The 26,098-nt window shown below is 37.9% G+C and overlaps 2 protein-coding genes across 4 annotated transcripts in view; both read left to right on the top strand.

Annotated features, from left to right (window-relative positions):
• The first annotated feature begins 3,880 nt into the window (after positions 1-3,880).
• zfyve21 (zinc finger, FYVE domain containing 21) lies at positions 3,881-21,227 on the top strand. 3 transcript variants are annotated; one of them, XM_038274258.1, is made up of 9 exons: positions 3,881-3,981; positions 5,548-5,694; positions 6,894-6,944; positions 9,263-9,431; positions 10,816-10,891; positions 12,560-12,651; positions 12,894-12,947; positions 17,953-18,083; positions 19,487-21,227. In XM_038274258.1, the coding sequence occupies exons 2-9, from the start codon at positions 5,569-5,571 to the stop codon at positions 19,520-19,522; spliced, it is 735 nt and encodes a 244-aa protein (XP_038130186.1). In that variant the 5' UTR covers positions 3,881-3,981; positions 5,548-5,568; the 3' UTR covers positions 19,523-21,227. The 3 variants fall into 3 exon arrangements, with proteins under 3 accessions (XP_038130186.1, XP_038130178.1, XP_038130194.1); XM_038274250.1 differs by lacking the exon at positions 3,881-3,981 and having other exon boundaries at positions 5,530-5,694; XM_038274266.1 differs by lacking the exons at positions 3,881-3,981; positions 12,894-12,947 and having other exon boundaries at positions 5,530-5,694.
• A 3,656-nt stretch (positions 21,228-24,883) lies between these two features.
• LOC119776007 (transcription factor IIIB 90 kDa subunit-like) overlaps positions 24,884-26,098 on the top strand; it is a 79,812-nt gene continuing 78,597 nt past the window's right edge. The window contains exon 1 of the mRNA XM_038274201.1: positions 24,884-25,125. The gene's annotated coding sequence lies outside the window, so the exon portion shown is untranslated. The remainder of the gene's footprint in view (positions 25,126-26,098) is intronic.

Here is a 26,098-nt window from a genome sequence, read left to right as displayed (position 1 = left end):
AGTCATCAAAAGTCGGGACTATTCTCTGTTTTACCATAAAAAATATGCAATAGGAAAAAAAACATAAATCAGATACGAACAAGGCATTTATGCCTGTGCTTTCTAATCATGAGCAAATACCCACAAAGCAAAAGAAAACATTTTTTCCCAGCGTTTTATTGTCATTACACTGTCACAAGTAAAGAGCAACGAAACTAACTCGCTGCATTTAACCCATCCCCTTGCAGAGCAGTGGGCTGCCATTGTGCGGCGCCCTGATCCAAACATGGATCTGGTCTCTCATCCAGCAGAGGAGATTTTTCTTACAATTGTTTTACATGTCAAAGAACTGCTGGAAAGAAAAAAATAAATCTGTAATGAACACAAAAAAGGTGTAATGACAAATTTGACAAAATACCTACATTAGTTTAACATTTATATATCATCTAAAAAATGTATATTATATGTTGGTTAGTGCAGTTGTCCACTCCTACTAAATGTTTGAGCAGCACATTTAAAAGCAGCCTCACTGCTGATAAACTGAATGCACAGAGAGAGGTTTCAGGTCTACTTTCTTGTCTAAATATAATAGCATATTAAGGATTGCAGGGGTATAACTGTGTCCATTAATCCTCTCCATTCTCTGCTGCTGCTGGTGATACATTGCAGGACACATTACTACACAGAACCCCTCCCGTTCTCTAAGGGTAAAGACCCACCTCCAGACCACCTCCAAAGTCTCCCTCATAAAATATCTCCATTAGATGATACAGTAGAAGGCATTCAAAATGTTCCCACTTTCCTTGATGGGTTCTTTGCTGGTTCCCTACAATTCCTTTATAATTTTTGACCATAATTGATTTATGGACATTAAGATCTAAAAAGAAGATTCGTCTCCCTGTAATTCAGTAAAAGGGTGGAGTCAGAGTAAAAACATATACACTCCCTGGAGAAGGAGGGGCTCACTACAGTGGCTGGAAGTTTAAGGGGAATTTGGTGGGAGTTGCAGGGAAGTCTGCCGCTATTCGGCTTATATTTGACTGGAAAGGGACATTTTGAATGGCTGCTACTGTATCTAGTGAGAGCTACAGACTCATAGGTGCGATATGAGTTTTTGGAAGCACAAAAAAATTAACCAATGTTACCTTTAATCTGAAGGACTGAAGCTGAAACCTTACTGCCCTCTGCTTCCTCCTCAAATGCTCTGTTCTGTGTTTGAAGATTTATCATCCGATAAATGAAGTCCTGTGTTTACATTTTGGTTAATTCTATTTTATTTGTATTTATCTATGCACTGTTCTGGAAAAGTCTTTTTTTTTCATGTTTACGCAAAGAAGTCACGATTTTATCACGCTGTTAACCGAACCTGAATTTGCTGAAACATAACGGTTTTGGTTCATTTATGTAACTTTGAAAATCTCCATAGTCTTTAAAAAGTTGCAAGAGAATTGTCTCTCGTTTTAGCTGCTGGTTATAGACAAAACTTTACGTGAGTGAAGTGTTATTTTTGTTTAAGGCCTTCAAGGGGACTTTTAATTGTATGCTCAAAATAATCGGCTTGTATCCTGGTGCGTTGATTGTAGTATTTCATCTTTAAAGCAGCTGGAACCTCTGCTTTGAATAATTCAAGCTTCTATAAAATTCAGATTTTATTTGTATAGATTATTTTGAACCAAAGCTGTGAGTTTATCCTTTGATTAAACGTTCCAGTTGACTTGAACTTTTCTCTTTGTATTTTTTCTGTCAACTTTGTATCTCCTTTGGAAAAAAATATGGATTAAAAACAAACTGTGTTTGCTTGACTGAAGGCAGATCACTCAAGCAAACTCTTTGTGAGGTTTGATGCCTGTCCTACAGGATGTGGTTGTTCATAGTCCTACCTCAAAAAAATTAAAATATATATAACATCGTTTCAGCTTTTAGGGTTACACTAGTTAAAACTGTCCCAGATAATCCTTCCCTCTGGTATAGTTTATCTTCTCTGTGGCTGATACAGTACATATCTTAATACACCCCTAAACAAGAAGTCCTGCTATAGAGGACTACTGCTCGCCAAGGACGGGTCCAAACTGCAAAGAACAATTAGGGCTGCAAAGAGGTCATTGGGAACCAACTTTCCCTCCACCTACAACCTTAACAAGTCTAGGGCAGAGGCATAGCTATAAAATTTTAATAGGGGTGGCCAGGCATTAAACAATGTATACTGAGGGGTGGCCGAAAGCGGATAGGCGCCAGAACCTCAGGGTTAATCTACACTGGAACGAGCACATCCATACTTTCTAAATAAAGACAAACTATACTTTCCTACAGCCTTTGCTAACAAATAGACGCATATATTAAAACATCTATGCTGTCTAAATAAAAGGTATAATGGAAAAAATTTCTGGGGTGAACATCTTTTCCATTGTCACTACCTACCTTCTTTTATAAAAAATTGTTCTGCATAAAATCAATATTTACATGTACTAATATCTACATTAAATGGATGATTTTTAAGTTAATAACATAGTTATTTATCTATGATTTCACTGGAGACTCCTAGATGACTTGCATTACCCCATATAAAACAAAATGTAGCTTTGAAGAGAGCATGAATTCTGTAATTAATCAATTTTAATGTTAGTATTTTGATGTGCATAATTAACCACAGTGTTTTAATTGTCAAGTAATGTCAATGTCAAATTTATTCATATAGCACTTTAAAAACGGGTATAAAACTGCACCAAAGTGCTTTACAGGAAAGACAACAACACCAATTAACAAAACAGAATGTAAAACACTGCTTCAATTAAAAGCCGAAGAATAGAAAAAAATGTAAGAAGCGATTTAAAATGATCTAGGCTGTGGCCAGATTTAATTTGAAGAGGTAAACTGTTCCACAGAATTGAAGCAACAACAGAGAAGGCCCGATCTCCTTTCCTCTTAAGTCGAGTCCGAGGATCTGTCAGTATTAGTTGATTATTTGAACGTAGACTTCTTGACACAGACTGGAATTTTAAAAGGTCTCTAAGGTAAGGAGGAGCTAATCCATTTAAGACTTAAGTTAATAAAATAATCTTAAAATCTATTCAGTAAAAGACAGATAGCCAATGTAAAGAGGCAAGTATCGGCCTTATATGGTCACGCTTCCTGGTTCCTGTAAGAAGCCGAGCTACTGCGTTCTGGATCAATTGAAGTCACTGCATCTGTGATTTGTAATTGTTAATATATGAAAAATGTAAATTTTTAATAACTGGAACATTCCCCTGGAGAGTAGTACTGTTGCCACCATCTGTATTAGAGGGAAATAAATGGTAGGGTGGCCGCAGGGGTGGCCATGGCCCCCCCATCTAGCTCCGCCCCTAGTCTGGGGCCATCATAAGAGCATCCAGCATTTCTGCTAAAACATCTTGCACAGAGCCCTTTTTTAAAAAGTGTTATGATAAAATAAATGGGGGCCATTTGTTTACCTGGGCTGTATCTGTTGAACTAAACGAGCTTCTCACTGCCAGGATGGTCATCTAGATTCCAGAAGAAGTAATGTGTTTGCATAACTATCTGTCTTCCTTTTTTATCTATTCAAAAATCCAGACTTACATGTTTTTTTTTTTTAAAGCAAAGTACGGCTGTAATGAATCGTTGATTTATATTAGTGATGGAAAACCTATGTCGAAATTCCTTGTTTGTGCAAAGAAAAGTGGCATTTCAGATTTTGAATTTTTACTAAAACAATAACCAATGTTATTCCTCAAATTGCTCAAACTTTTATATATTTAAAGTAGATGTTTTGTTTTGTTGTCTGCCTTGTCTACTTGAACGTGAGTTGCTGCATTCCTTTGTGGAAACTGTATTGATTTTTTTCCTAAGTACATAAAAAAGTACAGCGGACACCAAACAACAAACACCCCCTTTTTTTTTATAGCGGTCACGTGACAGCACATCTATGCGCTGATTGGTTGAATTCTTCCGAGGGTGTGGTTTTCAGTGGAGTTTGTGATAGAAGAAGAAGACCGCAGAAAAGAGGGGAAACGATGGTTGTGAATAGGATGTGGACTAGCCGTTAAGGAGCTGGAGCAAGAGGAACGTTGGTCGTTTGGTGCATGGCGCGTGTTTTGAAGCTGCTCTGCTTGTGGAGAAATGTCCTGGGCCGTGAGTAGTGAGGAAACAGGAAGCGATTCTTGTGGGATGGAAGAGGGAAATAGTGACAATGAAGGTTGGAAGATAGCAGCATCAAAAAATGAGAAAAAGCGGAAAAAACAGAGATCAGTTAAAGGGGAATCTAGTTCAGAACAATCCAGTGATGATCAATCCATACATTCCACAGCACAACAAAATGAATTCAAAGTCATATTCAAAGTCGTTAATCAGGCAGACTCTTTTACAAACTGGAATCCGGTTCACTTAACAAAAACCATCAATAAACTTGTTGGAGAAGTCAGAGGTGCCAGAATTCTGTACAGTGGAGACCTGCTAATTAACTGCAGAGACAGCGCCCAGCAAGGCAAAGCAATACGTATTAACAAAATTGACGGGATAAGAGTTCAGTGCAGCCTAATGGAGAACAAAAAGATCAGCAGGGGAGTCATTGGAGGAGTTCCTCTGAAAATTTCTGAAAAAGAGATTCTGGAAAACATAAGCGGTGCAAAAGTAAAAGAAGTAAAACGGTTAAAAACAACAAGAAACGGAGAAAGATCTGACAGTTTATCTGTACTAATTAAATTCGAGGAAGAGCAATTACCAAGCAAAGTATTCATCGGTTACATCAGTTACAATGTCAAAATCTACAATCCACCACCATTGAGATGTTTCAAATGTCAAAAATTCGGACACATTGCAGCAGTTTGTAAAGGGAAACAGAGGTGTGGAAGGTGTGCAGGAGAACATGAATATGGTAAATGTGGAAAAGAAGCTAAAATAAAATGCTGTAATTGTGGTGGAGAACATACTGCTGCTTATCGCGGCTGTGAAGCAAGCAAAAGGTCTGAAGAAATAAAAAAAAATGAAATTTGAGCTTGGAATAACTTATGCTGAAGCTGCAAAAAGGATCCCATCTCAGTCAGAAAAACCCAAACCTACAGTTCAACACACGGCAAATTTCAAACCTCTAGAGAAATCTCCAAAAATTGATGAAGACTCACTAATTGTTAAAAAGACAAATTTTGTTCTTTTCATGGTGGAAGTGATTAATTGTACTGCTCAGACGACAAAAAAAACAGAAAAAATCAAAATAATAGTGAAGGCTGCAGAAAAATATCTGGATGTTAAAGATATGAACTGGGAGATGGTTGGAAGCATGATGGAAAGACCAATGGGACCATCAGAAACTGGCAGAGGTACGATGACCTAGAGTAAATTAAAATTATACGGGCAAATGTAATTTAGTATAATTTAGTATTATGTGGGTTTAAGTTACACAGGTTATTTTATTGTATTTTTTTTTTTTTTTTTTTTTTTTTTTTTTTTTTTTGGGGGGGGTGAATCGTTTCCTGTTTCCTTGCTTTACTCCATATCAGTTGGTGGCGGTAATGCACATTTCACAAGTTTGCCAACCGCCATAAAATCTCATAAGAAGAAGAAGAAGAAGAAGAGGGGAAACGATTAAAAGGAAAAATGTCTTCAGTTCCAGATGGAAAGAAGCTTGTCCGCAGCTCCAGCGGCCTCAGAATGGTTCCAGAAAACGGTGCCTTTAACAGCCCGTTCTCCCTGGACGAGCCTCAGTGGGTCCCGGATAAAGAGGTGAGACAGTTTTTGACGGCCAAATGCCATGTCAAGTGTTCACTCATGTATGGAAAGCTGTCCGTGATGATAAACGGGGCACTTCCGGTTAGTATTTTCAACATATTTTGAAGTTATTTGATAAGTAGAAAAAATAGTTTATTATCCCACATAGCTATAAATAGACTTACTGTTTAAGCTGCAACATGGTTGATGGTTTTGAAACAAATTGATAAATGAAATAATTGTGTAGTAAATATTACATTTTTAGAATGATCATTGGCGTAAAATTTGTTAGATTGGCATAGAAAGTAATAGCTACGTTGGATACATTTCTTCATTTATGTCTGTTATTAAGTCTTTACTTAAACAATGATTAAAACATGTGGGTGTTGAACCATTAGGATCAGTTGTATTAAAATGGGATCCAATCTTTCTCAGGGTCTTTGGTGGCGCAAGTGGCTTTTGAGCTAATTTTATATATGAAATGATGATATAAAACAATTTTTTGTGTTTTTGCTTTGTTTTGCCCCCTTGGTAAGTCTAGAACCGACGCTGGCTATGATTATTTGTGCCTCAATCGCAAGCAAAAGGTAGACTTTTTATGAGCGCGTTTCGCTCTAAGATATCCTGCTTTTATTTTGGTGGGGACACTCTGCCATATCCGTTTTTTTCTCCCGATTCGCTGCCTACGTGACGTCTTTCTGGACAACAGCAGTTGGCTCCAGAACTGGGCGTTGCGGGCTGCTATGGCTAGTCTGGTAACAGTAGAAGTTTGTCAGCCCAGCTTCAGCTAGCCGTTGACAGCTGGTCCACATTCACGAAGGAGCTTGTTAAAGTACAACTCTGAATGTGTATCACTCAACACATCGCTGAGAGCTAAAGGCTAACCAGCGGCTAGCTCCCATATAAACAAACGTCCGACTCTTTTGTCAACAGAAGCACAGACAGCCAAACACTATTTGCTGAAGTTCAGATTCCACATAAAGTTAAATTTCAACTTCAGTCTCTGTTTTGATGCGTCTGTTTGGTTGTATTTTCCCCAGGATGAGGGAAAAGAGAATAATTTTCAGATGAAAGGTGAAACTTTCACAGAACAGAAAAAAGCTAAAATATTGTGTTGATATTGTGTGACTAAAAGCCTGAGTTGCTGTTTGCAGAGAATCTGCTCTGCTCAGCATGTTGTGTAACATCCTGTTTTTCCTCCCTCTGTCATCCAGTGTCCAAGATGTATGCAATGCGACACCAAATTTGACTTCATCAGAAGAAAGGTTTGTTTAGTTTTTTTTTCTTTCTGCAAATATGTGCTTTATAGTGCACTTCTGGTGTCATCACCACTGAGACGCAACAGACTTGACTATGTTTCTTTTGGAATTTGCTTGGAATTATTTCCAGTTGTGAAAAAAAAAGAGTCAAAAGTATACATGTATTCTGGCCTCCTGAAGTCATACTTTAACACTTAATGCTGCATTGACAACTGTTTCTTAAGAAGAATGTCTAACAGTTTACCCACTTGTAGGAGACTGAAAATGTTAGATTCATTCTTTACAAAATGGCTCAAGCTTAGATGGGATAAAAGATGGTGTGTTCACAAAAAATGACACCTCTTGTCCATAAAGGCCTGATTGACTAATATTTGTCCTGTAAGCTTATTCCCCCACCTGAGCAATGCATCTATGCTACTCCTCCAGAAACACCAGGGGGACGGTTGTTTGCTTCTTAAGGGCAGATTAGACTTTGGGTCGCGAACCAGTTTTACTGGTACGATTCTGCACCGTTGGTCTGGAATTTCAAGGGATGCACAGCAGTTTCCCGCCAAAGCCCATGTTCTTATGTGCATTTGGTACGAATGATTCATTGGGGATAATACTTGCCAACTAGAAGCAAGCAGCAAATCTTGCCCCAAATTATGATTTAAACCTGTAGCTAAAATCAAAAGTTCCTCTGTTTACATCTATGGTTAAAACAACTTTTCCATATTTGTGCACATTGATTATGTTTTTGAACAATACTTTCAATAAAATGCCAACAGAATGCTCATAATACTAAGTGTGTCGTGTGTCTCAGCGCCACCAACCCCCCCCCCACCCCCCCTTTCAGTGTCCACCACATTAAATCAGTCGGCAAGTATTATCCCCAATGAATCATTCGTACAAAATGCACATAAGAACATGGGCTTTGGCGGGAAACTGCTGTACATCCCTTGAAATTCCAGACCAATGGTGCAGAAGCGTACCAGTAAAACTGGTTCGCACACCAAAGTCTAATCTGCCCTTAAGAAGCAAACAACCGTCCCCCTGGTGTTTCTGGAGGAGTAGCAGAGATGCATTGCTCAGGTGGGGGAATAAGCTTACAGGACAAATATTAGTCAATCAGGCCTTTATGGACAAGATTTGCTGCAGATGTTCAGAAAGCTCCAGACAGCAGCAAACCTTTTCAAAACAAACTGTGCTAAGAGCAGTGTTTCCAACTTAGCGCTTCTGTCGCTATATTTAGCTCCTTTTCAGACCCCTCTAGCGTTTTGATTTAAAAAAAAAACTGCTAGTTCCAAGTCTAGCAACTTTTTTCTGCCACTGGAGACTTTGGCGAAAACATATAAAAGCAGCGAACTCTGCTCTAGAGCAAGTAGATTGGTAACCCCGCCTCCTGCTCTCCTCTATCTTGTCTGCTGTCATGATTTATGCAGCTGTTAATATTAAGTGCGTCTTATCCCCCCCCTCCTTTAGTGTCCTCAACATTGGATCAGTCCATTTGCTGCACATGTTCAGAAAGGTCCAAACAAACAGCAGCAAACCATTTGAAAACAAACTGTGCAAAGAGCAGTGTTGCCAACTTAGTGCTTTTGTCAACTTTTCAAACACCTCTAACACTTTGATTTAAAAAAAGCGCCTATCGCCAAATCTAACAACTTTTATCTGCTACTGGAGACTTTGGCGACAACATATAAAAGCAGCGAACTCTGCTCTCCTCTATCTTGTCTGCTGTCATGATTCATGCAACTATTATTTCATCCAAATGAAAAATGGAGAACAGATAAACAGATCATTGCTTGTCTACAGTGAAAAGGACTGTGTTATTTACTTTTGCCGTCGCCTTTTTGGAAACACAGGAAGGAGCAATCAACTAAGTGAGCTTAGTGCTTGAAAAAAAATCTTTCATTCCTTTTGAGACAGCATGAAAAGTCAGCTGAGTACAAAACATAGAGAGGGACAAAACGTAGAACAAATAATGTCTAATGTATTAAAATGTCTGCATCTATGTAATGGGTCTGTTTTATGTGTTGGCCTCTCAATTCCAAGGGGGCCTGTCTTTGCCTAGGGCCCAAAATTTCATAAATCCTCCCCTGATCTGGATCATCACTAAAATTGAATGGATTGTTCCTTTACAAAAGGGACACCTAATAAAAATATAATTACAATCTGTCCTTAACTTTTTAAGTTATCCTGTAGACAGAGATATGGATAAATATACATGCATACAAACTGTCCTACATAAAAACCTCCTTGGCGGAGGTAAGTTTTCTGTACTACTATCTTTATGCTAGTTCCAGTATAAGTGGATGTCTAATTAATGCGTTTCTGTCGTGCAGCACCACTGCCGCCGCTGCGGTCGGTGTTTTTGTGATAAATGCTGCAGCAAGAAGGTGGCGCTGCCCCGGATGTGTTTTGTTGACCCAGTGAGGCAGTGTGCAGAGTGCAGCCTGGTCTCACAGAAGGAGGTGGAGTTCTACGACAAACAGCTCAAAGTGCTTCTGGCAGGTAAAACGGCTCTTGCTTATGAAGCTATTATTTATATGGGAGTTGTAGTATATCATGCATTTTAACTTTTTTTTTCTTCTTTTTTTCCAAAGATGGAAAATGATACATGTAGGGCTGAAAAAATTAATTGGATTGATCGCGATTAACCGATTATTTCAATAATCGTCAACTAATTTTGTAATCGATTAATTCTAAGTTCTAGCTGACAGAGCGACCCACTTAGAGCCGTGATTATACCAACATTGTTTTCACTTTTCAATACGCTCTATCCAGAAGTCCTCTAGTGGAAAAGTTTTAGTTTCACCTTGTTTACTTCTATAAAAAAATCTTCCTTAGGGAACCGTTTCTTTTCCGATTATTAATTAGAAAAATAATCAACTGGAAGAATAATTGTTAGTTGCATCCCTAGATACATGATTTATCCAGAGTACATTTTTAAAATGAACATTAGACAAACAAGTTGGAATTTCTATCAAACGTGGAAAGTATTTGCAATTTACAATTAATAATACAAAGTTAAATTTGACAAACTGCACCTCACTGTCATGCTTTCTGTTGCCTTTTCTGAGCTTCTGTCTTTACTTTTGACCTTCTGTGGGTAAAAAGTTATTGAGGTTTGATAGTTTCCTGATTCCGACTCAGCTTTGAAGTATAGAGCCTGCATTTTTTGTATAGTTTCCAAAAGCCTGATGCTAAGCCACCTTATCTATTTCCAATATCATTTAGTAACTTGTATTAAGTTAGTCCTGTTGGGCTACATGTCTGGGTCCCAGTTTGGACCAACCAGCTGTTGAGTTGAGCAGAAGCTGAAGTTGAAAGCAATCCCTCTTTTTTTCTTACTCTACCCAAATTTAGCTGTACATTCATACCCCTGGTAACCAAAACAGCCCATAGCATGATACTTCCACTGATATGTTGGTAATTCATTTATTGTTCTTGAGTTTTAAGCCTTACCTGGATTTCTCTAAATATGTTCATCTTGGGACCAAATAACTAAATAATTGTCTAGTTGTTTTTCCCTACATTTTTTTTTTTACAGTAATCTTTCCCTCTAGGACTGGTATTTTATTGGTTCTAAATGTGACACTTTAACCAGGAATTCATTCAAATTAGTCTTTGAATATTCATAAAAGTCCTAAAAACTTCACATACTTGAGCCTCGAGAAGTATTAAACTTTTCAATTATGAATTGTAACACTTTTGTTTTGGATTGGAAGCTTCATTAAGAAAGACTAAAGAATCGAAATGTGGTACTTTTTTACCTATGTAGTTATTTTTTTTACTTACAACTAAAGTGTTTTACATTTAACATGGACAGGTTATAGCCACCTGTGTCCCAGTGGGAAAGATTTTAAACTTATAGTGTCTATTTTTTTTTTTCCAGGAGGTACCTTTGTTGTCACTTTGGGAACATCAGACAAGTCAGAAACCATGACGTGCCGCCTCTCCAACAACCACAGGTAATCCAGCAGTGAAGGTACGGCTAAGACAAGGACTGGACATTTTACAATCAATGGTGGAAGTTAGAAAAATTAGGGTCTAAAAGAAATTTAGATCTATTAAATCCACTGACCTTCGATTTATGTTTCTCATCCATCTATGTTCGGGTTAGTTTTGGCCGTTAGAGGAGAGAATAAACTGAAGGTATGAAGTTTATTCTTCCAACAACTGCTGGTGTGTGTGACAGAACTTTATTGACAAAATTATCAAGTAAACAAGAAATAGTGTTCAAATGGTTCTACAAAAGGCAGTGATATATATAAAAGAGATTGAAATCTAAGTATAACTTAAAGCTTTGAATTTCTATATGTTTTAAAACAAGATGATTAAAAAAAGATTTTAAGTTTAGAGGAATTTCCCAACTTCCAATGTGCCTGGCAGTTTATTGCATATATTGCATATATATTTGCAATATAATCACAATTTAACATGATCTCATTGGGCAGAGGTGCTTAATGTGGGTCACGTTACATTTAATAAGATAACAAACCTCTCATGCAGCCCTCAAGGTGGGTTTACTGCCAAGCAGATGGAAACAGAAGGTTACACTTAGTGCAGATCCATGCATGTGAATAGAAGACGGCACTTTTTCACACAAAGGTTAGAGTAAAGTCCTACAACAACAGAAACAGAAATGGTCAGTATTATAGGCTGTTCCTGTGATTGCTTACTGGGGTTTAAGAGGAATTCATGTCGTTGTGTTAATGGAAAAGTCCGGTCAGTAAGGAATAATCAATGGATCATTATGTATACCTAAAACTAATACGTTCACAGTGATTTAATTAATTTAGCGTTAATCAGTAAAAAAATAAATAAGAATAATAATTTTTGTCGCAATCACTGAGTCTGTGACCGGCCATTTTGGCCCAAATATATTAACACCTCACTCCTGACATCTTCCAGCTGTGATGTCACAGTGCGGTAAGCCTAGCGCCATTCTCCTCGCTTTACAAGCAAAATCAATGGGAACTACTAGACACATCTGCAATCAACAACAATTATTGAAGATTTCCAGAGGACTTCACCATTAAAATTCACCAGAACTATAGTTAAACTGACATGACCCATGTGCATGGCAGATGGACGTTGGAATACATCGGGTAAAAGTGGAAAAAACAGTTATTTCACCTTTCTGATTCCTGATCCTCCACGGACGGGTTCGTCATTGGATTGCAAACTTGAAGAGGGAGGATTTGCCATCGAACTTCTGGCTAGAGAAAAAACACGTCATATGTAACCAACATTTGGAAGAAGAATGTTTTCAAGATGACTCGGATAATAGCGCATCGTGACAGACACCAGATACAGTACTGGGACTTGATCAACAGCCGATACCGCACCGTGACGTCAAAAACCAGTAGGTGGCAGTAGTGTTCTTTGACAAACATGGATGCCTCCAGTAAAGTACATAGAAATAAAAATTACTCTTAATAAAAAAAAAAAATCATTTATAGAAGTGTATGTAATAATTTCAGATTTAAAGTACTTTCAGAGGTTTGAATTCTGAATATGATCGGACGTTTCCATTAATGAACCCAACCGTTCCCAGGATCGTCTGTCGTGGATTTTCCCCCCCCCCTGAATGAGAAAGTGGACTAATGTTTGTCTTTCTTGGATCTTGTCGTCAGATATTTGTTCCTTGATGGTGAAAGCCACTTTGAGGTTGAGCTGTCCCGCATCTCAAGCATGCAGATTCTGACCGATGGAACAAGTCCAGGAGGTAAAAAAAAATTAATTAGAAAAGATGAATATTTAGGTCAAAGGTTTTCTTTTTAAAACAAAAGGCAGCTGTTGGAATAATTTTTGCTTCTTATTTTTCCTGCTTCTCTTCATAAAGTAACCCTTTGTTGTTTGAATGTTGTTGTAAAAGCTATTACCAAATATCTTAACTCTGAATCTTCTTCTCTGACTAACATTGCTGCTTTGACTCGGCTGATGGCTCCTTTCTACCTCTGGACTCAGAGGAAGACATTCACACTTACACCAGTCTGCTGGACAGTCACTGTATCTCTGAAGGTTGGCTTCAGCTCACTTCTTAAAGTTTCCATCAGTACTCTTTTGTTCAGAGATGTATCTGCATCTCATTTCCTGATTCTGTAGTTTGCATGAAAACAAATACGGTCTTATTCTATTCCATCATATCTCACATTCCAACAGACATTTCATTCCTTAATGGTACCGTATTTTCACGACTATAAGGCGCACTTAAACGTCTTTTTTCCCCCTCAAAATGTGCGGTGCGCCCTATGGTGCGGTGCGCCCTATGTGTGTTGTAACTGCGACTTTTGAGACCACCTCATTGAGGAGATGATGAAAGAGTGGCTGAATGTAAGGAGACCAGGTGTTTTTTTCCACTCATCACCATTAATATGTAACTCCATGCGTGCCCGTCTCACAGCTGATGTGAAAAACATGGGGAAACAAATTAACCCTGTGCTCGCTGTTCAACCGCTCGACATCGGTGTGAACCGGACCCAGCAGGTGCAGCAGAAGCAGCGAGGAATAACGTGTCTGCTGGCTCTGTTCTTCAAGCTTTTGCAAAAGCAGGCATTATTTCTGAGGAGCCACGCTGCACGGAAAGTGACTCTGACAGCGCAGAAGGGGAAACTGGCATGTCGGATTTAGCGCAGCTGTTTAATTCAGAAACAGAGGATGAGGACTTTGAGGGGTTTGATTAATACTCTGTAATAAATACATGAATAAAGCACAATCATACTCAGTTTTGCTCCCGCTCTATTTTTCTACCTGAAAACTTAATTCAACAGCAGCCTGTGGGCCGCGCGGCGCATCCGGACTCACCTCGGCAGGTGTTTTTTCATCTAAATAATCTAAATCTTTTTAAGTGAGAAAGTCCACCTGAAAATTTAATTATTGCAGTCAGCTCATCCAGATTATTATCCTGCCTATGTTTTAAGTTAATTTATGCGTCAATAAACGAAGAAGAAGGGGAAACTGGCATGTCGGATTTAGCGCAGCTGTTTAATTCCGAAACAGAGGATGAGGACTTTGAGGGGTTTGATTAATACTCTGTAATAAATACTTGAATAAAGCACAATCACACTCAGTTTTGCTCCCGCTCTATTTTTTCTACCTGAAAACTTAATTCAACAGCAGCCTGTGGGCCGCGCGGCGCATCCGGACTCACCTCGGCAGGTGTTTTTTCATCTAAATAATCTAAATCTTTTTAAGTGAGAAAGTCCACCTGAAAATTTAATTATTGCAGTCAGCTCATCCAGATTATTATCCTGCCTATGTTTTAAGTTAATTTATGCGTCAATAAACGAAGAAGAAGGGGAAACTGGCATGTCGGATTTAGCGCAGCTGTTTAATTCCGAAACAGAGGATGAGGACTTTGAGGGGTTTGATTAATACTCTGTAATAAATACTTGAATAAAGCACAATCACACTCAGTTTTGCTCCCGCTCTATTTTTTCTACCTGAAAACTTAATTCAACAGCAGCCTGTGGGCCGCGCGGCGCATCCGGACTCACCTCGGCAGGTGTTTTTTCATCTAAATAATCTAAATCTTTTTAAGTGAGAAAGTCCACCTGAAAATTTAATCATTGCAGTCAGTTCATCCAGATTATTATCCTGCCTATTTTTTAAGTTAATTTATGCGTCAATAAACTGTATCAGAGGAGTAATCACAGCCCTGTGTCATCAGCGATGTGTCTCTCACGGCAGGTTCCCAGGTTTTAATAATACTTTGTAATAAATACACCTTGCAGCTTTATTTGCTGTGATCAGTGGGAATAAAGTAGTTTTAATATGTTTTTAAGTGAGAAAATCCACCTGAGAGGACATGTACCTGTATATAAAAAACGCGCCCTATAGTCCGGTGCGCCTTATGTGTGTGTTAAATACAGAAATGGGACACATAACTGAGAGTGCGCCTTTTAGTCCGGTGCGCCTTATGGTCGTGAAAATACGGTATTTAAAAACTTACTAGTTTTACTGTTTTAGCTAATTGAGTTTGACCTAATTTTCATTAGTGACTAATGAAAAATAACGCATCACACAACTGGTGCAGATTTTTTGTTTTCTACAATCTATAGATTGATGTAGAACTGTAAATAAGTGGATTTCCCCTAGAGTAGATCGAACAAGTGAGATAATTTTCCAGTGAACTAAGATGATTTATGTTTAAATTAATAAAAACCAACTCTATTTTATTTAAGTGCAAAAATACTTATTGTATTGGCATATCATCTGATTTACCTCCTAAAATTAAAACCAAATACACTTATTTTAAGATATTTAAACTTATTTATTTATCAGTTTTTGCAGTTGAAATATGATTATTTTAAAAATGGATGTTTCAACCAATAGATACTTAATTTTGAAATATATTTGGACATTAATTACTAATGGAGCTACAGTTTAATCATGAGAAATGTGCCCATTAGTCTCCTAAGTTTTAAACCAATTCTACCTGCTTCATCTCTTCAGCCTTTTTAATGACTTTATTCAGTTTATTATCAAAATATATTATTCAATACTTATTAAGTGTAGCTAATGGTTAATGCTTTGTTCAGACTTAGTCATGTATTTATCAGTGCATGTTCCCTCTAAAGCCCCTGTCACACCATGACGATTTAGCCTGATGTTCCAAAATCTTGTAAAACGCTGGCATAAGATTAACTTTCTATGTATTTTTTCAATGTTGGGAGTACAGTATGCGTAGGGTATTCATTACGAGTCCAGAAATTATGTCAGACAACAGCCTAACTTATGCGTAACACAACAGCATAATGCCAATGAAGTGTCAAAAGCCAGTGTCCTGAGGGGGGCAGCAATGTGCCCAGAAGCGCCTGGCCTGAAAAGATTTTTTCTATCATGGTATTAACCTAGCTGCTGTTTACCGCCTGCCGAATAAAAAAAAAAAATATATCAATAAAAACAAAAAGACGGAGGGTTTGCAGTCGCAGCAGAGTCAGCGTCATTTATGCATAAGGAGGATCCATCACCCTCACCTTCTCACTTATCCTATGATGGAGATGAAGTCTGAAGGAAAACTGACGGTTTCCTCCTGTGAGCCCCTTTCATACCAAAATGCTTCCAATACGGCATTATACAGTAGCTGTAAGTTAGAAACATGTTTATCGGTTGTATGGAACACGTCCAATACATTAATATACGCTGGAGATAAGTTCTTGATAATTTACGCATAAGTTATGCACAAGTTACTCATAGGTTTTGAATAAGCTGGACACCACAACGTATGTTGTAACTTACACTTAAAGTATGTAAACGATCAGATAACTTACCTGTAACATGCCCCACATATGGCATACACTTGCACATGTTGATGAGCATGCTAAAAATTTCTCGACATACTTGCCATATATCAATGTGTGCCAGCATGATTCAGCGGCTCATAACATACACAAAACTGACCCTTAACTTTTCCAATGTATGCCAGCTTTTTTTGCCAGATCTTTCGTACGTCAGGCATGCGCTGTCTAAATCGTCAAGGTGTAACAGAGGCTTAAGATCATTGGTTACACCTATGGTGATGTTCCTGACGGTATTTGACCCACCCGGTTTATCATTTATTGTGTTTCAGTTGAGCCAGCAAATGAAGTCCACCTGTGTGCAATGTATGCGTCACATGATCTGTCAATGTAAACACGCCTTTTCCGAGAGTCCTTAGAGGTTGACACCACCGAGGATGAGGTGGTGAATGACCTCTCCAAAAGAGTCACAAATATAAAGATCTTTGATGTTCCTCCAGAGCTCCGTCATGTCAATCATCCATGGTAGCACAGGGTGCAGAAGGGACTACCTAAATGGCACTCTGTCTTATTTCAGACAAAGGTGGAGGCTTTCCTTGCAGCAGGGCAATGCACTTTTTATTCCTTTTATAACTAGCTAGGTGTTAACCTGATTAACAAACTTGACTGGACTCACAATACTGAGGCTCTGTATAAGAACGGTCAGAGCAGACTCTTCCTGCTGAGGAGACTGAAGTCTTTTGGAGTGCAGGGGGAGCTCCTAAAGACCTGCTATGACTCTGTTATGGCATCTTTTATGGAGCTGCCTGTTGGAGCAGTGGCTTATCTGAAACTTGATCAGGAAGCCCAGCTCTGTTATTGGATGCCCTCTGGATTCGGTGCAGGAGGATTGGAAACAAAAGGGTACTAACTAAGTTAACATCTCTGTTGGATAATGTTTCCCACCCCATGCATGAAGCTGTTGCAGAACTGGAAAGCAGTGACAGACTGCTGCACCCTAAATGCACCAAGGAGCGTTATTACAGATCCTTCCTCCCTGCAGCTGTAAGACTTTATAACCACCACTGTTCCCAACAAACTCAATAAGTTGTTACATTCATGCTGATTTTGCACAGTTTCTACCTTAGTCAATTAAATAACATGCTCCTGTCATTTTGCACATCTTTGATGTTGCTGCTATTTTCAAATATCCATTACTGTAAAAACATCCATAGCTGCATATTAGTTATTTATTGTCCAGGTGCACAGTATTTATATTATAAGACTTTACAGTACAGTATTTAATTTGTTTATTTTTAATTCTTCACTATTTTTGTTATTCGTATAAACGTTTCTAAGGTCCACATTGGTGTGGCCATTTTTTTCTATAATCTTTTTGCTGCTGTAAACACCAGAATTTCCCCATTGTGAGACAATAAAAAGGATTTTCTATTCTATTCTAATTCCAGGTTCTAAGTCACACAGGGGAAACACCAAGGGGGTTGAATACGTTTACTGGTTACTATGTCCCGTTTAATACTGTGAAAAAAAAGCCGTCTTATTTATGGTTTCTCTTTCCCTTCCTTCTATTCATCTACATTTCATTTCTCATCTCATCCAGTTGCTGTATTTAATGTTTTTACTGTTTTGAGGATTCCATTTGTAGTCTTAGAAAACTCCTACATATGATTGTAATAAAGAGGTCTGGGACTTTTCTCTACAGTTTGGATAAAAAAAAAATTGAACAATGTATTTCTAAAGAAAAGCTATATGTTTTAAGTTTAAAAGTTGAATGTGTTTGTGTCTAGGAGGGACGTCACGTGCTAGTGGAATGCTCCTTCACTACAAACCTATGGGCTCCCTGGATGCCCAGCAACTACAAATGGAGGCAGCAGAGGACAAGAAGGTGGCCTCGTTGTGGCTTGCCGCAATGCATAAGGTACCGTACAGAGCATTGAAAAATACAGCCACTCCACATGCTTGGTGTATTATTGTAAATATATTTAAACAGTATTTAAAGCAGGGTTGGGTAACTCCAGGCCTCAGCAGCCAGTGTCCTGCAACTTTAAAGGAAAAGTCCGGTGTAGTATAGTATAGAATAATCAATAGATCATTATCTATACCTAAAACCTATATGTTTGCAGTGATTTAATGAATTTAGTGTTGATCAGTAAAAAAAATAAATAAGTAATTTTCGTCACAACCACTGAGTCTGGGACCAGCCGTTTTTGTCCAAACATAGGAACACCTCACTCCTGACATCTTCCGGCAGTGACATCACGGTGCGGTAAGCCTAGCGCCATTCTCCCCGCTTTACAAGCAAAATCAATGGGAACTACTAGACACATCTGCAATCAACAATTATTGAAGATTTCCAGAGGACTTCACCATTGAAATTCACCAGAACTATATTTATTGCTAAACTTGCAAACCGGGGTGATGATGTAATGATGATATCATCAATCTGAGGCCAATCTCATTAAATCTCTTCAGGGAAAGGAGGAACATTCAGCACAACCTTCAGAGCTCATTGAGCAAAGCGACACCTAGTGGCCGCTTACCAAAGTTTGGTTTTAGCCAATAAAATGAAATGGCTGCAGACACCATGAGAAACATGGAATCAGATGTGATTGCAGCGGCCATAAGTACGCCCTCCTTTGCTACCATGTTTATTATGGCTGTATGTCCTCCCTTAAACACAGTACTGCAGCTTTATTAGCTGGCTCATTTTTGCTCGGTCTGCAACGGTGAAAGTGGGACAAGATGGATTCTTGTGTGTTTGTGAAAAGACGTATATGGCAAGGACTAATTTTGTAGGGAAGGTTGCTGGTCTGGATGCATGAGTTGATAATCATGTTTCTTTAGTGGCCTGGAGCGCCGCCATTGAGGAAAGCTTATTTTGCTGTCTTTGCCATTTGTTGCATTTTTACTTTGCATGTGTTTTATATGTTGGTTCAGATTTCTATACTGGCTACACTTGAATGTATTTGTAGTGTGTTTTCACCCCTCAGCCATCATACTATTAACCTTTACTGCTTCGTGATTCGCTGTCAGCCTAACAAACATTAGATCAATTTCAGGTATTCTTTTTATTTTCATTAAAACTTTTACCGGAAGCTTTTATAGATGCACTTTGTGAATCTGGATGATAATGTCACATTTTTAATTAAAATGCTTAAGAATAAGAAATTTATGACACAGATATTGCAGAAAGATGTTGGACAAATAAGGAGTGACCAACTGTGATCAAACATGTGCTTCTACTGATGTCCGTCATCGGAGGAGTGGAGTTTTTAGAAAGCATAAGAAATTTAAATAGTAAATATTTCTTCTTTGTTACAGGCGGCCAAACTGCTGCATGAAGCTCGGGACCAGTGACGCCCCGCGCTAAACGTCAAAGCAACGAGCACCCAAGTGTTTTAAAGCCGACTTGGATTTAGATCGGATTTGGTTTCATTCAGATTTTACTATCAGTTCTGATTGGATTCATCCATCTGATTTTTCTCATCGGTTCTTTGTACCAGTACTTATCTAAGTAATTTTTTCTCAAGAAATCTTTCGTAAAGGAAAAAAATAGCACTTCACTTACCTCTATAACCAGTGCTCTTTACATCTGTAGGTTTATTGTGTATTTTCTAAAGGTTCAAGGCTCCTTTTGGATTCTGTTCACTAATTTGAGCATTTACTAAAAATGCTTTTTAAATACTAGCAAAACTTGCTAACTTTGAAGGATTTAATACTAAGACCTCAGTTTTTTTTAAAGAAAGATATAGAAACTGTTTCTTAATTTAGTTCAGAGATATTGAATGCTTCTATTTCTTATTTTTATTTCAGACGAGCAAGGATTATACAACCAAGTATTTTTCTTTAAAGATTATCTTTCGGTTCCAGGCTTATAAGCACATTAAACTATGGATGCACCTTAACAATTGTTGCACAGGTTAAAAAGAAAACAGTTAAATGCATTTCTTGGCATCAAGAAGCTTGTGGACTGAAATCTTGGCAAACCCTAAGAAAACAGTCCTAACTGCCCATCTTTTTGGTTTAATTATGCCGAGTTATTTTTATTATTTTCTGTGTTGTTTTCTGATATCCTTTTAAATTACCAGTGTATTAATCAGTGTTTTGGTTTGTTTTGTAAAGCTGTGGCCTGCCTGTACCAAAACAGTAAGGTTATAGTCTATGAAAACAAAGCATTCCAAGTATTTTGTAGGATGTTGTATGTCCTATGAGTGTTTTAATTTGAAAGCCTTCCTGTTATCTGCTTAAAGTTCCTGCTCTCTGGAAACATGAATGAACCTTCAAACATGTTGAAATCTTCAGTTTTTTAATGGCTTTGTTTTTTGAAAACTTCAATGTAACTGAAGAAGTTTAACTTTGAATCTTTACTCTGTAACAAACTTCCACCCTTAACACTTTATGTTGACCCGGAGGTGTGTTGTGTTAGAGAGTTGATGTTAGACTGTTCTAACTTTGCAAGTTAAAGTAGAAAATCCCACTTTGGGGTTTTGAAGGAGATAAGACAAGTGCTGAGAAGTAAAAACTAATAGTGAGCAAACAAATGTTGAAACGTGTTGTCCGTTAGCTGCAAGGTGCATACTCTGTTTTAACGAACTGTTTAAGAATGTCTTGTAGGGGTCAGTGAGAAGCAGCCAAAAAGGAGTGTAAAATGCTTTAGCCTGGTAGAAAAAGGTATTTTTATAATAAGGAGATTTTCTGGATAAGATTAAATCCAGAAAAGGAATCAGAGCGTCACAACTTTGTCTGGTTTCCCATAGACGGATGTTACTTTGTGTTTTTATTTTTTTCCATTTATGAAAAAAATGTTTGACTAATTTGTACTCATATCTGCAACAGTTTTAGTGACCAAAGTGGTGTATAAACAAATAGTTTAATTATAATTTTATTGATTATTCCTGCTTTAATTTTGAGCCTGACCATCATTGTGTTTTACCTGGTTTGGACCCAGTTATTTGTTTTGCTGTAGCTTCTCAAATCTTATTTCAATTTGTTGTGTGAAACCATCCGTCTTTCATACTTTAGTTCTGTATTGTAAAAGACACTGACACAAAACATCTGAAAATGGACCTACCATGATTCATTTCATTTGAGAGCAAAGATTCACTCACAAAACATTGATATTTTGAAATTTTTATTTTAAGTGCATTAATGAATGTGTTATTTAAGGAAAAGTGAAAAGAAAATTCATGTTGAAAAAGCATGGATTCATAACATCTAGAAGAGTTCTGTAAATGAACACTAAATTGAGACTGTCAACTAGTAACTAGCATCTGCAGCATCTTTTTAAAATTATCCCTTTCGTCCCATTATATAATATATATATTATATACCTTACCTTATATATATATATATATATATATATATATATATATATTCAATTCAGTTTATTCATATAGCGCCAATTCACAACACATCTCAGGGCACTTTACAATTCACCTGATCATACATTCAAATTGATTCAAAGTTCTAAGGAAAACCAGTTGATTACATCGACTCAAAGGCAATCCCTCACACTTGTAGCGACAGTGGAGAGGAAAAACTCCCTTTTAACAGGAAGAAACCTTCAGCAGAACCAGGCTCAGTGTGAGCGGCCATCTGCCGAGGCCGACTGAGGTCAAGGAGACAGAAGCAGAGATTCTTAACCCAACTTTCAACCAGCTACCCAGGCGGCCCTTGACCAAAATGCGTTTTTCCGAGGGCTTGAAGTTAAGCCATCAAAATTACAGCCCTGGTCCGCCTCAAAAGGTCTTTACAAAGAAGAGCCCAACAACCTGTAACCATAATAAAAATGTTGGGGATATATTGGAGCATAGTTATCTGTATTCCCAGCTGCCTGCCCTGGAAGCACACATGGAGTGAAGGGCATGAAATGGGGCTCACTGTTGCATCCTTTTTTGCAGAACTGATTTGAAAAAAATTATTTAATTTTTTTATAAAAATTATTTAATTTTTTTATACATTCAGTATCTCATTTTCTGTGTTTGTAGATCAGCTTTGTTAAATCTTCCTGAACTTGCTCTGAAGTGACCTAACAGCAGTGGTCCTTTTGTTTACCACAGTACACCAATAAAACTGCACACATCTAATCCATATCAAATAGAAACACCAATCAGATTTCTAATCTGGATTTTTTTTTTCTTTTTTGTAGATTCCAATTATTCTTTCAAAATTGTCAACATTTCTCAGTTTCATTGCTGAAAAGATTAATACTTTTATAAGTGCACAATGTTTCCAATACTAGAGTTTGTTGCTATAATGGTTTTGACTCAATGATTCTTATAGGTGAATAGGTATGTCTTTTATTCATTACAGCACAAAGTTGGTTTGCAAAATGTTAACTGGATTCTGCCTTTGTCTCATGGCCTAAAAACAGTTCACCAGCTTTCTTAGTCACTTTGATTTGATTTTTATTTTCTTCTGAGCAATAACATTTGTTGTACCATTGAGAGGCAGGATATTTTCCTTCATTGTAAAGTCTTCCCTTGAGTTCACAGTCCTATAAAGTTGTGAAGTAATTAAAGGAAGCTGTTTAGATATCCCTATTATGGTCTTACTAGCTGTAAGATGCAGTCTCTCCATCTAAAAAATGGTTATAAAGAATAAACTGTACTGAAATAAATGTAGTTACAGACACAGCAGTCTCTGGATTATGATCCATGATGTATTTTAAAACATGTTAAGCATTTTAATATAAACTGCCAGTGTATCTGTATTTGATTTATAGTGCACTAAGTACACTGCCTGTTTTTTTATGTTTTTTGCTGATAATTTCACCTCTTGTTGGCCTTTTCTGTTCAGAATAAAATAAAGTTTTTCTACATACTATAAATGTTTTTGTCAATGGAAAAGAGGAAAGAACATTGCTGTAGTGTAACTTGGACAACATTTATTGTCATTTTGCATAATCAGAGCGTATACAAAACAAAATTTCATTTTGTACAGCTCTCATTACATTTCAATTTCTTAAAGTGCAGCAGTGATCAGATGTAAACATTGTGGGAGGAAAAACACAGTGGAAAAGAATGCATTAATATGGACAGTTTGATACAGAGTCTGCGACATTATTTAGAGTTTGTTTTCAACATTCAGCTGTCTGATGGCGATTGGGAAGAAGCTGTAATATTGGCAGACCAAGACAAGTTTGATAAAAATTTATAGATGTTTCAGTTAGATTTAAACAAAACAATAACCATTCAGATGTCAGCGTGCCCCACAACAGCTGTGGCTACACTTTAGCTCTCAACCAGTAGTGCGTGACTGTGTGTGTGAGCTGCTGAATGTAGTGCTGGGGGGATTTACCAATATGCATTCCTAGGCAGTTGCCTAGAGCCCCAAGTTCCTGGGGGCCCTATAGAACTCTGTTTAAATATGTGGTTATTATAACTATTCCTTATTTGTGCACATAATTATGTTTTTGATAAAAATTCTTTCACTAAAATGCCATTAAAACCACATTGGATCAGTCCATTTGCTGCACATGTTCAGAAAGGTCCAAACAAGCAGCAAAACATATGAACACGATGCGAAGAGCAGTGTGACCCACTTAGTGCTTTTGTCGCTATATTTGGTGACATTTCGACCCCTTTAGCAATTTTATTTCAAAAAAGGGCCTAGTGCCAAATCTAATGACTTTTTTCTGCTACTGGAGACTTTGGCGACAACCTATAAAAGTAGCGAACTCTGCTCTCCAGAGCAAGTAGATTTGTAACCCCGCCTCCTACTCTCCTGTCTTGTCTGCTGTCATGATTCATGCAGCTGTTATTTTATCCAAATAAAAAATGGAGAACAGATAAACAGATCATGGCCTGACTGCAGTGAAAAGAAGGACTGTGTTATTTACTTTTGCTGTTGCCTTTTTGGAAACACAGGAAGGAGCAATCAGCTAAGTGAGCTTGGTGCTTGGAAAAAATATTAGTTTCCTTTTGAGAAAAAATGAAAAGTCAGCTGAATACAAAATATAGAGAAGAAAACAAGAAAAAGGGAATAGAAGAGAGGGGCAAAACGTAGAACAAATAATGGATGTCTATATTCTAATACAATTTCTGTATCTTTATAATGGGTCTGTTTTATGTGTACTTCTTCTTTCTTTTCTTCTCAATTCATAGGGCCCCTTGCCTGTCTTTGCCTAGGGCCCCAAATTTTCTAAATCCTCCCCTGATGTAGTGTAAAGGAATTTGGGTTTTCTTTAAAGCTCTATAAAAGCACAGGCCATTTACCAGGAACATTCCAGATAAAACTAAATTCAACTAATCCTACAGGCTAGATTAGTTTTTACATTCTGAGAGATTTGGAGAAAGATGTTTGGAAACAATGTATGGAAGAATGGAAATATTGCAAAATAACCAATAAACCCCTCCCAAAAACAAGACTACAAAATGTGAAGGTGTTGCAAACTTACATAAATCTATCTGGAAGATTAGTAAAGTTGGAGTAAATAATTAATAATAGATGTATGATTTAATTTGATTTTTTTATTTAAATATACCGGGTTATTTAAAGTGATGAAGGAAGTTGGAATGTGCCAAAACAGTATAGGGATAACTGTGATTAACCTATATATATATTTTTTGTACTAACACCATTATTTCCTAAAACTTTTTAAATAACATGCTGCTTGTAATATTGAGGCAATAATTTATAAATTTAATAAAGCCCTGTTGTTATTGCAGCAGTTATTTAGCCCACACAGCCCCCCCTCTCTCATCGGTTGGTATCGCCCGAACTCCCAGGGCATCGGACACACGTGGTTGCTGTTATGTTGGGGATTGCGCCGGTATTTCAGTATTTCAACCTTTAAGTGAAGTGTCATCGCTCGGATATCTTCACATGCGATTCAAGCTGCTATAAGAAAGTGTGAAAGTCAATTTTAGACTTTCAGAGTTTAGGTTTCACGGAGTCTGACGTCGTCCTGGCGTGACGTTACGCTGCTCGTCTCGGACACCAGCGGGCTGAAGCTGAAGGTATGGAAACACTGTGGCTGTTAGGGCTCACACAGCTTCATGGAGTTACACCGTTTACCGATGTTCAGCTTTCTGCGCCTCTTTAGCCTCCCCCACCCAGCTGTCACCGCCTCCCGTTAACTCCTCGCTGATTCGTAACGACCACCCAAACACAAAGCAAACTAAGAAAAACATCTAAATAACATCTGTTTTCATCCAACCATCCTCTCCAGGGTGGTTTGTTGGCCGGTAGAAGCGAGGGAGGGGGATGAAGGTCTGTGCCACGTCACTGATGATGAAGATGAGGGGTGTCCTGTCCCTGCCGAGTCACTCCTTTCTCTCTGTAGCGTCATAATATGCTGGAAACCGTTAATCTAATCGGAATAAAGACAGATTAGACCCTTATAATGTAAATCACTTGCTCAGACATGTGAAGGTTTTGCCAAAAACTGATCATCTCCACTCTTACAGGTTAAACTTTGGACAGTAAAACAATAATAATCCAAAAAAGAGACTGAAATGTGTCTGTGAAAGACTTTTGTTCAGGTTTGTCTACCTTGAAGTCCAACAGCTGCAGAGACTGCTGATCACTTTTTGGCAGAGCATCCCTTAAAGGTACAACACCAGCCCCAGTATGGGGCGGATTTAGGACATTTGGGGCCCTAGGCAAAGAGGGATAGGAGGCCCCCTGAATTGAGAACACATAAAACAGACAAGGGCGGATCTAGATGGGATCCAGGGGTGGCCATGGCCACCCTTAACCATTCATTGGCCACCCCTACCATTGCTTTCCGCGTAATAATCAAGTGGAATATTTAAAAAATTATTTTTTTTTCTTCATATATTCACAATTGTTTGACAACAAAAATGCTGTAGTTAATTCTGCACATCAATATACTAACTTTAAAGGTGGTAAGTACAGATTTCATGCTCTTTTCAGAACAAGATTTTGTGTTTTATGGGCTAAAGAGAAAATATGTCATCTAGGAGTCTT

This window comes from Cyprinodon tularosa, unplaced genomic scaffold (assembly GCF_016077235.1).
Source record: "Cyprinodon tularosa strain WSP-4 unplaced genomic scaffold, ASM1607723v1 ctg120, whole genome shotgun sequence".
Taxonomy (NCBI): domain Eukaryota; kingdom Metazoa; phylum Chordata; class Actinopteri; order Cyprinodontiformes; family Cyprinodontidae; genus Cyprinodon; species Cyprinodon tularosa.
Note: the sequence above shows the minus strand (reverse complement) of the source record. Positions and strands in the feature narration are given on the sequence as shown.

What these genes read in the sequence shown, in the direction of transcription:
- zfyve21 (XM_038274258.1), top strand. Translation starts at nt 5,569, where the DNA reads ATGTCTTCAGTTCCAGATGGAAAGAAGCTTGTCCGCAGCTCCAGCGGC. An exon ending in TTGACTTCATCAGAAGAAAG is followed by an intron (nt 6,945 to 9,262) that starts GTTTGTTTAGTT and finishes TCTGTCGTGCAG; the next exon opens with CACCACTGCCGCCGCTGCGG. An exon ending in CGATGGAACAAGTCCAGGAG is followed by an intron (nt 12,652 to 12,893) that starts GTAAAAAAAAAT and finishes CTCTGGACTCAG; the next exon opens with AGGAAGACATTCACACTTAC.